This window comes from Convolutriloba macropyga, unplaced genomic scaffold (assembly GCF_964194025.1).
Source record: "Convolutriloba macropyga unplaced genomic scaffold, txConMacr16.3 SCAFFOLD_1017, whole genome shotgun sequence".
NCBI lineage: Eukaryota > Metazoa > Xenacoelomorpha > Acoela > Convolutidae > Convolutriloba > Convolutriloba macropyga.
In genome coordinates this window covers 1-13,334 of record NW_027451562.1, presented here as the reverse complement: position 1 = coordinate 13,334, position 13,334 = coordinate 1, and the positions used below count along the sequence as shown (strand labels likewise).

Below are 13,334 nucleotides of genomic sequence, written 5' to 3'. Positions count from 1 at the left end.
TGTACCAGGTGGTGATAAACAGAAATCTCTTCGTGCAGACCAGACAGAGACTACAGACTACAAGCGATCTTCCAACTGAGAATAAATCCTCACTACAAGACAGTGAGAGCAGTTGGGCATACTCTCAACAGGACTGACGTTACTGGCCAGCACACCCTGTAACTGGCACCCTTTCTGGTCTCACAAGACGATCTTCCTCACTGACGACACTAGTCACTACTTCACAGACAGGTACATTATACGACGACACTAGTCAAACTCCACTTCGGAGAGGACACAACTCATCACCCACTTCACCCTACCTTTCAACGAGGTTGACACATTCTACGTATTTCTGCTACATTTCACAGATTCGGATTTGAAACTCTCAACCCCGGATGGATGTAGCGAAAATACTGAATGTGCACCTTCAACCAATCAGAGGCTGAGAACACACTATTCTCTTTTATATAGAGAGAACTGATGGATGTATGTAGTGAAAATACTGAATGTGCACCTTCAACCAATCAGAGACTGAGAAGACACTATTCTCTTTTATATAGAGAGAACTGAACTTACTATAGTCAGTCTTGTAGTTAGATACACCATATGTATACCATTGACTCCGGTGCTATTCTTTCTATTCACCGTAATAGTAGAAGTTTACTCTCAGTGTTTTTCAGAGTCAGTTAGCCTTAGAGCTATAGGTAAGTCTACTTCGCGCGCAGAAATAAGTAGCCCTAGCTCTTTATACTTTAAGGCTGTAAAAGGAGCCCTCTCCGGGACAGCCTTACAAACGTTTATAATCTTCTATTCCAACGATTCGAATACCTTCCAGCAAAACATTCCTGCAGTAAATGCAAGATAGTCACTGATTGGCGCTGAAAAGTTTTACTTTTTTCCGCGGTAAGGTTATTTAGGATTGTTTTTCAGCCATCAAATGAAATTTCTGTCTTACATTTTTTCTGTCCTTGGTTGGATCTTAAGCGAATACCAGTAGAAACAGTTGAAGAAGCTACTGCAATATCCGATTGGCAGTATAATTTTGTATAAATGACTAAAACAGTGGTCTTGAAAAAATAGCTGACAAAACAATCAAACATTGAACAGATTTTACGGTTTTGGGTAATTTTGGCAATTTGATTCAACTACAACTGCCCCAAATTGCCCCGTGTGTTTTTTAAACGAGTAGTTTTAACTTACATTAAATCTATTGATTAATAATTTGAACTATTCTTTTTTCCTTCCCTGTCATTTAAAAAAAATAGAATGATTGGCGGTGAAGACCCTGAGTAAAAGAAGTGCAGCACATTGAAAAAATGATGCATTTTTATGTACTTTTGTACTTTGAATTACTCTTAGGCATGTAGGAAAACTGTTAGGGTACTTAGCAGCTTTATAGAATCGAGTGGATTGTGTACTGTCTTAAATTATAATTGGTGTTCGCTTATTTGATAAAACTTTAGTTCAGGAGCTTTGACTAATGGCTGAGAAAATCCGTTCGCTTAATCAAGTTTTCTCCTATTTTCCCCAATCCTACTGAAGTCCATCATAATATAAGGGTAGTTGAGACAAGTTTACAAAATTTTACATCGTTCACAGCTCTCCCAACGTTGTGAAGTTGACAAGCGATCCAAAGTTAAGCAAAAAAATCGAACGTAAAATAACTGCGTGAACTTCTGTTTTTCAACGTTTTTCTTAATCGATATACCACCATTTATTATACCTTGAACATCTTACTTAGTTTTTTATGGATAGCCGCGGGACCCGGAGAATTAATGTGCAAGTGTTATCAACGGAATCGACGATTGCAAAACTTGCTATTGTTAAATCTCTAATTATAATTACTATGATTAGCAGTTGGCAATGTGACTATATCGAATTCTTGCTGCTAAAGTGATATGATATGGCTTTGATCCGTGTGTCATTACAAATGCAAAGGTCAAAGAGTAAAAGTTATTTGTTCAGGTTAAAACTTCGATAGTTATTCTGCCGCCCAGTTTCATTTGAGTTTGTTTCATTGATTTGTCAGTGTAGGAGTAGAAAAATGCGGGCGGCTGATTGACCAGAGAGTCATTCTGGACCATTGGATGTTTCCACCAGTTAGCCCAGTGTGAACCACAATTCGGATTGTCTGGGGAGAACTTCGTAATTGCCACAAACCAGCCTTCGTCATTTTTACAAGCGGCCCAAAAGTTGTTTATGTTGAAAAATCTGAAACAATTTATTTTGATTTTTTTCTGGTTTAATTAGTTAGCCTAGCAATAATTTTATTATCAGATGCAGAAGACCCGTTGGGAAACTGAATACGAACTGCGATTGTTATCTGCTGAGATCTATGAAGACGTTATCTAATATGTTTATCTACTAACAGACAAGATGAGGACGGTTATAAAAAGAAGAACATTGTTAATTTCCTCTGGTACACATCAGACAAAAATGCAAATGATAAAAGAGGCAATGTAAAGTTAAGAATGTAATTATGTAAAAATATAAAATCAATAAATTACTTAACTAACAGTTTGACCTTACATTATTAAAAAAAATGGCCTAAAAAGCGAGCATAAAATGTTCTCACAATTTCATATGTACATAATGAAGATTAAAAATAAAAACTAAAATCTTATGCTCTCAATGTCATCTCTAAATGTCATATCAGTTACTTTTGGGTCCTTCAAAAATGCTTTCCAAAAATATTCTTTCAGTTCATTTTTAAGGAAGCTTTCGATGTTGTTTTCAGTCTAATATTAGAAGGCAGGCTATTAAAAATTGGATTGGCTTGTGCAATAATAGAATCAGTTAAAAACTTATTGTTCTTTCTTATATCGAACGTTATTTTTTGACCTGTCAAGTTGTTTTATTCTCATGACAGAGAGACGTTCAATTTTATATGCTGCAAGATTGTTGCTGAGTACGCGAAAAAAAATATTTTGAGCAATGATATATCACGAGAAAACGGACTGGTAAAATATTGTTGCGAAGTATGAGATCTGTGAAGCGATCGTATTTTCTCTTATTAAAAATGGTTTTTATTACTCAATTCAATTGCTTTTCTAAAGTTGTGAGTAATGATATTTGCAACCCTATCAAAGTTAAAGCGGAATAATGTAGATGACTTATAACTATTGAATTAAGTAAAAAGATTTTCGATTTTTCTGGTAAACTTTTACTAAGTGTTTTCAAAACTTTAATTCCACAAGCCATTCCCTTAAGAATTTTTTTCACTTCATCATCAAATTTTAGTCTGCTATCAATAATTACGCCAAGATACTTCACACTATTTCATTCTGCTATTTTTCATTGTCAACAATCAGAACAGTATTTTTTAACTTCTTCCTGGTTCTGAGCTCAATAAATTCTGTTTTTTTCTTTATTCATCACTAACTGGAATTTTGCAAAAAATCGCTAATATTTGAGATGTTATGTTCTTAATTTTTTAAGTTTTTGTTTTCGATAATTTTTTTGTTAAGGTTTTGTCTTTGATGATATTTCATCAATGTCCGACGTAAAAATAAAAGTGTCGTCTGCATAATGGACGACCGTGCAATCTTTTTCTACAATCGTTGCTAATTCGTTGACGTAAATTTTAAGTAAGAGAGATCCTAAAATAGTGCTTTGTGGAAATCCTCTTTTCAAATTTATTCAATCTGATTCCTTTTTGTTTAGGACAACTCGTTGCGTTCTTTCACTCAAATAATTCTCTATTAAATTCGTAGCATGTTTGTCAAAACCTATATTCTCAATTCTCCGTAACAGTATTTTGTGTCTTATAGAATCAAAAGCCTTTCAAAGATCTAAAAACGCACCTACCTGTAACATTTTTTTTCTTGTTGAAATCTAATTTGATTTGTTCTTTGGAATAGCATCTGTCGATTTCAGAATCAACATTTGTTGACATTTGTTTTCTATAACCAAATTGACTAATAGACAATAATCGCTTTCTTTCAAGGAAACATGTGATTTGTGCACTGAACGCTTTGTCAAAAACTTTTGACAAAGCAGAAGTGACAGAAATATGTTTATAATTGAGTGGTCTGCTGGATTTCTTTGTTTGAAAAGTGGAGTTACACAAGCTTTTTTTGACGTTCTGGACATAGTGGTTCCGCTAGCGCTCCTTTAGCATCTTTTATTGCCCAAGCTGGTATTTTTTGAAGAAACGAGTGGTTTATTTGTATGCAATGAATCTATGAGCACATTTGTTTTCTTGGTTGTTATTTATCGGAACTCGAAACACTTTCTCGGAGCAGATTTAGGAGGATTATTGTTTGTTTGTTGGAAGCCAATGAACTCTTAGCTAGGAAGTTATGACTGTCTAAGAATTTAAGAAGACCAATACTAAACATCTTAGACTTCACAGCAGCTAATGGTATGTTATCTAATTTTTGTCATTAATCTGTTTAAATAGTTCACTATAAAATTGATTGAAATCATAGCCGGAGCCATTATGCAATACTACGGGAATGAAGGGTTGTTGTTTATATCTCAGATTGCATATATTACATGCGGGTTGTCTGTTTTTACCAGTTTTATAACAGTGATCTCCTTTTATGTTAATACATGGTTTATTACATATATTACAAGTGTTATTAGCACGGTGACATAATTTATCTTCATCGGTAAATTTTATTTGTTTGTTATACTTGAAATTTTGTTCAGTTTCAACAGTTAGTAGATCAGTAGCAAAACTTTTGATACAGTCAAGACCGAAATAGTATTTGAAGATGTTGCTGAACTTGTAGTCTACGCTTATTGGTATGAGTTCCGCTATAAAATAAGAGGAAGAGGGGATATTAAAAACACAGCACTCTATGTCAGCAGTTACAAAATTTTTTAATTCCCGTCTTTTGTGTTCACTTATGAATGTTATTTTCTTCTGACTTGGGCAAACAATCTCTGGTTTAAAAGAGTGACTACAATCGTTATTATTGTATTCAACTAAAGATGTAAACCAATATGTACATATATTACAATAATAGTATTTATGATTAGTATTATTTGGAATTAGTATTAAAAGATTTAGTATTAAAAATTATACGGATTTTGCGGAACAAAATGTAGTAACGAAATTGGAGGCAAAAAATTTAAATACCAATGACAAATTGTTCAGCGATTTTGCAACGCAAAAGCGCTAACATTCGGAAATTATTACTAATGACAACGCTATTAGCGAATTAACACCAAATTGTTGTAATTCTTCTACTGTAAACGAGACAACCCACATTCCAAACTCGCTTGTTGCCTCTAACTGCCTTACAAACCATTCAAACAGAAGTTCTTCTAATTTCAAACGAACTGCCCAATCATTTCGCTCTATGTTAATGAGGTCTCCATCTGACGAAGAAACTCCCTCTCAAATCAAGCAAACTACACCATCCATGTTTTGTTTTCCGGATGAAGCTCGCCCCTCAAATGCGCCTCCCAATACGACTACACCTTCAACACCAAGAACGGACACGACTAACGTTACCAACACACCCTCCATTGACAATCTTTATACAGATACATTCAGTTTCGCTCTGTCTAAGATCTTTTCCAGCACATTAATGGCCAGTCTGACCTCTAAGGATGCCATCTTGAAAGGATGACTTCTCAGAGACTGTATGAATACAGACAACGAAGACCGTTGTCGGCAAATCAGTCCGTAAAGGCACAGTTACTGGAAGGACTTGCGTGTGAAGAATGGATGTGCGTGCGTTGATGACAGAACTGCAATCCCCAATTCAATCAAAGATGATTATGTTGAAGCCATTCATGCTACACATATGCTGACGGATGACGGACATTGCTGTTCACGCAATATCGACTGAACCCAATCCAAATACTTTAACACATGAGCCAATATTAAATCAGAATCTAGATCTTGAAACAGTACCTTAGGATGAGCTAATCTCCGAAGGAGACTCTATGAGTCAAGACGCAAGAAAGAGATGTAATGATGAAACCAACATTACATCCCAACATTACAAGAACCTCGCATTATGCTTTAGCCGGGAAGCGGACTCTCAGTATCGAGATCGGAAGCTTCCCTGACTCTCAAATTGGCCATTAAAAAACCGAAAAATAAATGCTCGAAGAAAAGTTTAGATGACATGGACTCTATGAGGTGCTCCCGCCCAGGTCCTCTATCATCAAGACTAATGACTATACATCAATGATAAAGGAGCCTGGAAGGAGAGAGGTCACAATCCGAAACTCAGATCTAGCAAAATTCAAGGCCGAAAAACAGAGTGAATTAAAGTATTATGCAGAAAGACGTCCGAAAGCTCCAACAGAGAAAACTACTGAAGAGCTAACAATCAAGCATGCAAGAGATGCAAAGAAGAAGATAGAGGGAGAGAAAAAGATCAAACATTGACGCATTACTGACGACACCAGCTCTATATCGTCAATTCATTCAAATGTTTCTCGTGCCATACGAGTACGCATGCCAACGATGCCCAAGAAATTGAACGTACCCGCGCCGCCAAAACAACCTACTCAACCGACGTCCGCAATTGCGCCGCAAATGACATTGACACAATCAATACCATCAACTGCGGACCAAATCATAAGAGAACTTCTACGACGTCCGAAACGTAAAGTCAATACAAAAGCAACAACGACTCAACAACCATCACAAAAGCGTCACAGGTCTTCACCTTCAATTGCGGAGTCCGGTCGGTCAATGGTATCAACACAAACATGCCCCCAACATTGTCAGCCAGTAAAGTACCGTCGAGACAGGAACGTCGACAAATGTTAAAGCAACAACTGATAGAAAACAAATCAATAATCTCGGCTATTCAGAAAACCGCAGCCCAAAATCCAGAGGTACAGTCATCGGATCTTCAAGTTAGAACTTGCTCCCCAGATCAACCATATCCAACACAATACAATGTTTCACCAAATTATGAGGAACCAGAAACTAGAATGACTGTTAAAGAAGCAAACTGTGCATCAGATTCTGATTCAGATTGATTTAACTTTAAAGCTCATTGAAACACTTTATTGTACTATTTATAATAACCAGCAAAACTAATTTTCTGATATAAACAATACAGTGTTTTGTTTATTTTTCATGAGGGGGAAATGTGACATAGATGGAAAATTGTACAGTTCATTTTTGGCGCTAATTCCCTAAAAATTCTTAACTTCTAACTTGGTTCTCTTTTTGTATCAAATTCATTTCATCTTATTTCATTTACAGATCAAATCTTGGTTGTTCATGATTCGTTTAATTTGTTTATATAACCATGTGATCTGATGTCTGTGCACTTTGTCTGTTCCTGCGGCTTACTGCCAATTTTCTATATTAGCTTTTAAGTTCTTTAAAAATTGCATGATCAAATTGCTGATCATATTCTGGCTCTAATTTGAATTTCTTTCTTTCGTGAGTTAATTCAATTTTAAGATGAATTCCTTTTCAACTAGTTTCTGCTCTGCTAATACGCTCAAAAGCAATGAAACTCATATTACCAATGATGCACAAAGCGAATCACTACTCAAAATTGTAAGCTCGCATTCACGGAGAAAACACAACTAAATAGTTGTCATCGAATTAAAACAATTCAGTCAAACAAAATTAAGTGTGATTTAGCACCGCGAAAACAGCCATCTCTTTGGTACAACTAAAGTCCCATTTTCGCTTAGCATCTCAAATGAATTACACAGAACGCGATTTGTGTGTGACAGCACATTCAAAATGATAAAAGATTCGAAAAACTTAAACTAATAAGAAATTTTTTAAAGTTATTTTGGTTGATTTAGTTTCATGAAAAAAAAACAAAATAATCATGTAAGTCAAGGTTTGGCTGAACACCTCGTCTAACTACCATTGCAAATTACCCTGGTAGCGCTTTCTGGTGCGATAAAAATTGAGATTCGCTGCGCAGAATCGTGATAATCTGCAACAATTGTCAAAGTTTATAACCCGAGTTTGTTTGAAAAAATCAATAATTTTAAAGAAGTCAACCATATTTAGTCGTTAGAAAAGATAGTTGTTAATTTGAATTTTAATCTGTTCTTTACTATGTAATTTCGATCAAAGTTCGACACCTTAATTTTTGGGAATGTTCTCAAGAACCCAGATCTCGAAAATGTTTTGACTTTGAAAATATTTTCGAAGCTTATAGTTACCTTTCCTGGGGTCCAGTTGCTCCATTTGCTGCCAGATTGATCAGGAACAAATTTCCATCATCGTTCGAATCTCTGTCTGAAAAATCCCAGTTCGAGGTTGCATAAACATTACCCCAATCAAACCAGTCCTCAAACCCGTCGCCGGATTCCCTCTTGAAAATGATATCGTTCACAACGTACTTCTTCTCCAGACTGTAAACTGAGAAGCGGATGTAAGTGGATCCCAATATCCGGGATTCCAGATCCGGATGTCTGAAAAAGTGTCCACCGAATTGCACTTTTGACAGTCCAGGAACTGCCGGATCCGTCGATCCGGTCTTGTAGAAGTTGTAAATGTGGATGCCAGAAAAGGCTTCTACCATAAACACCAGCGTCCATTTATTCTTTTTGTTCTTAACAAGAGCATTAGTGGAATATGCGATTACTTCGAGCTTCATGGCAATATTCCAAAACCACAAACCCTGGAATTCGCCGCAATATAAATGGTACGACTCATAGCTGGGTCCCTGGATTTCATTGCTGTAAGATCGCCCAGCGATTGTGCCAGAAATGCAATCCTCATCGTCATCAACATCTGCTGTGTCCAACAAATCGATTAAAGCTTGATCCCAAATTATAAACCTGTATTGGGGCCAGTGCTCGTTTACAATGTTTACTAATAAATCGCGACCTGATAACTCATCAATAAAGGAAACTTTGATCAATTTGGAAGCTGTGAACCAATCAAAATGGTCTTTTCCGCACTTGAACACAAATTCTTGATGAGTATAATTGTGGTAAAACCATTCGCCATTTTGAACGCTATTATACAAACGGAACTTTACATAGTTGCATTCTGTGAACAAGTTTTCCATTCTGTAATGTCGGAAAGCAATTTTTGTGTCCAAATCATTTCGCTGCAGATGTCCGTTTTCGTACAAGTTCAAAATGTCCATATTCGAGTAAATATTTTGTGGATAGGTTAAACTAAACGCCTCAGTCATGGATTCTGTTAAGATTTCGATCCTTTTAAACCGGCGATAATTTTTGTTCGCCCAAGAAGTTCCACTCCTAGAAAGCAAAATGACGCAGTTTGAGCTGGTTTTAGACCAGTCAAAACCACAGTCAGAATTTGTGTTTCGGCATGTTATCTTGAACAGGAATATTTCTTGGGCGCATGGGTCTTCACTGTTTTTGTCATTTTTGGAAATACTCAAAATACCTCCAGTCAAGTCCTTGTATGTAAATTGGGGGTCATGAGTAGAAAGGTTGAAATATGAAAATGTACTCAAATGCTCTCGCGTGAACCAATTATTATGTGTGAACGTTGCATTTTGTAGTTTAAAGACCAGCACATTATAACCAGATTCAACTCTTCTGTATAATTTAATCGTAATTTCTGCCGCATTTTGAATTTGCCGATCAAAATCGAGAGCTCTGAAAGTATTTTTGGAGTTGTAACTTTCTTCTTGTTCGCCTGCGAAAAAAGACTCGAAATTCTCAATGTCGCTTTCGTCTGAAAATAGTAATTGAATTTGATCACTTGACTCCCACCATTTTTGAGGCTGCGCGTAAATTTCGATTCGACTGCCATTGTCTAAATTTTCAAAATTTTTGGAGTCTTTCGACGATGAATACTTAAGATCACATTGTTTTGCAGCACTGCACGAGATCTTTAGGAAAGCTTTAACGCCCAAATCAGAGTGCTGGGCAATTTCGAACCCAAAGCCATCGAATTGCATGATTATGTCACTCAGATATGGTGAAATGTTCCATAAAGATGATGAGATAATGTTTTGAGAACTGAACCATGTAAAAGGATGATTCGTGCCTCGGAACATGACAACTGAAACTGGCAATACATCTGATTGGTCGAAAACTGCGAGAACTATTAGACGGGCTCCTGTGATCATATCGTAGAAACTATCGTGAATAAAAGTGAAATCCTCGTTTGCTGACTTCAAATTGCTCTGATTAATGTTTATGAGGTCTGCAAGGGTTACTGACGACTGGGATGAAAAGGTGAGAACATGATCCCAGAAAAAGAACCATTCTAAATACAAATATCGTCTGAATCTTTAATGTTTTCAATTTACTCACTTATTTGTTGATTTAATGAATGACTTTACTAACAATTATTTTCTGAATATAACCAAAAACAATTATGGTCGTCAAAAGTTTTTGTGTTGTTATTCTTACAGGCCTCCAGCGTTTTATTTTTGAATTTCTTGCGTTTAGCATATTATTAGATCATTGAAATTAACGTTTTAATTTTACTGACAAGTTTCATGGACTTGGATTGAACACACACTGAGTTTGGTATAATAGTAATCCTGACTCTTCTGAATAAGGCACTTGAAAAACACGCCTTTGGGCCGAAAAAGTGTTCTCCCAGAGTTAACTCAAACTTTGAAATGTAGCTGTAATTTTTTTGATAAAGTTATTCTTAAATTAATTGGAAGCACTTAAAACAGTTTTTTGTTATTATTGTTCCGACCCATATTGTTATCGAGGTTCACATTTTTGTAAAAAATCGAATAAAATCCGTTGATTTTGTTCACATTTTCCAAAAATTTTGATCAACTTTACATCATTTTTGCAAAAATTTGTTAACTTGTTAATAAATAGTGTTTTTGGTTTTGCCTATAAGTAAAGAGGAAGGTTGCTAATTTGTTTGCTAGACAACTTTAGCTCAAAATTTAATGAATTTATCTAAATAAAGCCTTTTTTTCCATAAAAAAATTATTTAGCCCTCTTTGTTCAAATTTGCAGCGAGTACAGATCTGAAAACTGCTAATACTGATCAAAAATAGTTTGTTTGGTTTTGCCTACATGTACAGAGGAAAGCTGCTAATTTGTGTGCTACGACAACTTTAGCGCAAAATTTAATGAGTTGGTTTAAATAAAACTTTTTCCATACGAAAATTTGTTAGCCCTCTTTATTTAAATTTGCAGCGAGTACAGATCTGAAAACTGATAATACAGTCTTGAATCAAATCAGAAGAGGGCTAATTTTACTTCGGCTGCCTATAAAATTTCTCTGGAAAAAAAAACAATGTAGCAGTTTCTTCTCACTAAAAACAATCACTATCACTATCAATCTCAAAATAGTCCCTATCAAAACACATTGTTTCTTTTCATATTTCGAAAGTTTTGCCAAATGACCTATTTTGATAATATTAGATAAAAGTACTTGTTATTATTCAACAAGCAGGTTAATCAAGGGAAGTTTTGCTTTCATTGTCGTTTTTGATAACTGAAAAAGTTAAAATTCTATTTTCGCGATGTCTTTTTGAATAATGTTTTACCATTTTTTGGCTTTTTCTATGTTTTTTAAAACCAGAACTTCCAGTCAAAAGTTAAGTACTGACAGCACGTATATACGTGACAATGTGGGTTAAAGCGTTTGTAAAAAACTTGAGAGAAATTTTCACGTTTAATTTTTTTGACAAAGCGCAGAATATTATACAAAATTCTTTGGGAGAAGTTTCCATGTATAATGATATCGACATAGAGCACTTAAATGGAATCCTTGTTTCGGCAGCATTTGTTCATTTTCCCATCTAATTTTGCAAACCAGTATCCCTGGTTAAAGATCAAGTTGGCTTCGGTAAATGATATAGTTGGTCCTATAAACTGCTTTCCGTTGAAAGCTAACGGCTCCTATGTTTTTGAATATAATTATCTTAAGAGAATCTGAGTTAACTTTTGAAATTTGTAACTTTTTTCAATTTTTTTGCAATTTGTTGCATTGTCTCAATAAAGGAAAGATAGGTCTGCTTTCTGGAAATTAGATTATTTTGTAGTGGTTTTAGTTTGCAATTTATGTTTTCATGACTTGGATGCCAAGAGTTTTCAAAAAAATTTGACTTTTGAAGATTTGCCGTTATTTTTAGTTGCCCTGTCCGATTGTCACCTAAATGTAAGGTGTCAATTGCTTTCAACCAAAACGCAACTGCTTTAAACTGACTTCAAAGCTGTTTTCTTGCAAATTGTAATTGAGCTTAATTTTTTGGCAAAAATGTCTATTTTTTGTATTGGTACGGCATAATCTATAATTTGATGTGATATGCCTGGCTATGAGGAATAACCTAATTGAGGTATAATTGGTTGTCTATAAAATTTTAAATAAGCGTATCTTATTTTAGTTAGTTAATTATTTATGGTTGTTGTGACAAAAATTTTTCGTTGCTACATTAATCACGTTTCCTCTTGCCTTTGAAACTATTGCTTTTAAGAACAATTGAAAATATCACTATTATTATTTTTATTATTATTATTATTACTATTATTATTATTATTATTATTATTATTATTATTATTATTATTATTATTATTATTATTATTATTATTATTATTAATATTATTATTATTATTGTTATTATTAATATTATTATTATTATTATTATTATTATTATTATTATTATTATTATTAATATTATTATTATTATTATTATTATTATTACTATTATTATTATTATTATTATTATTATTATTATTATTATTATTATTTTTATTATTATTATTAAGGCTAATTCAAAAGGGTTTCGATTTGACATTTGTATTTTTTTCAGTTCCGAGGGATTCGGTTCAGTTTATATATCGCAACATCAAGAGTTTTCACAAAGTTATTCAGTTGAATCAACATGAACTAAATACACACAATAGGTATCTGTTAGAAATCACTTCAACTCAATTTAGTTCATAATTCAGTACAAGCGATAAGATAAACTAGAGTAACATAAAATGGCTAAATGTGAGGTGCGGGAAGCACAAGTACTTTAAACATCAATTATTGCAAGGAGTTTCGTGAGTTTTTATAGGAGTTCCCTGGGGACTGGCAGCTCCTTCACCACATATCCCCGTCGTTGAGAATTTTGAGTCAACTCAAAATTCTTGGGGATTGTAAAAGTCACCGGCATGCAGACTGGAAATGGAGCTTTTCGTTGGTACAAGTTCATGCTCTACATCTAACTCTACTTTTCGTTGATACAAGATCATGCTCTACATCTAACTTTACTTGTAGAGTTTCTGGTGCTGCTTGATCACTTGTTTAAGTGATGTCTTGATCGCCCATATCTCCCGTGCTTTTGGTGCAGTCCAAATAGACGACCTCTATCGTTTTGATGGGGGATTGCACCGGGTTATCGTATGCCGAGGTGTTGTCAGGTGTTGGTGTTGGGACCTGTTCGCGGTTATGTTGTTGCCACTTTTTTGTGACATTTTTGGAGTGGACTTCATGATGCCCTTTGAGATCATAT

General features: G+C 34.8%; 1 protein-coding gene across 3 annotated transcripts; it reads right to left on the bottom strand.

Annotated features, from left to right (window-relative positions):
• Window positions 1–1,796: 1,796 nt before the first annotated feature.
• LOC142356792 (uncharacterized) lies at window positions 1,797–13,328 on the bottom strand. 3 transcript variants are annotated; one of them, XM_075408586.1, is made up of 3 exons: window positions 13,094–13,328; window positions 8,095–10,126; window positions 1,797–2,193 (listed from the first exon to the last, which is right to left on the bottom strand). In XM_075408586.1, the coding sequence occupies exons 2-3, from the start codon at window positions 9,984–9,986 to the stop codon at window positions 1,944–1,946; spliced, it is 2,142 nt and encodes a 713-aa protein (XP_075264701.1). In that variant the 5' UTR covers window positions 9,987–10,126; window positions 13,094–13,328; the 3' UTR covers window positions 1,797–1,943. The 3 variants fall into 3 exon arrangements, with proteins under 3 accessions (XP_075264701.1, XP_075264702.1, XP_075264700.1); XM_075408587.1 differs by lacking the exon at window positions 13,094–13,328 and adding an exon at window positions 10,207–10,429; XM_075408585.1 differs by lacking the exon at window positions 13,094–13,328 and having other exon boundaries at window positions 8,095–10,429.
• Window positions 13,329–13,334: the final 6 nt, after the last annotated feature.

Excerpts from the sequence above, each read along its gene's own strand:
- LOC142356792 (XM_075408586.1), bottom strand. The coding sequence starts at position 9,986 with ATGATCACAGGAGCCCGTCTAATAGTTCTCGCAGTTTTCGACCAATCA. Across the intron at positions 2,194-8,094 it reads GCAACTGGACCCCAGGAAAG|ATTTTTCAACATAAACAACT; the intron begins GTAACTATAAGC and ends AAATTGTTTCAG.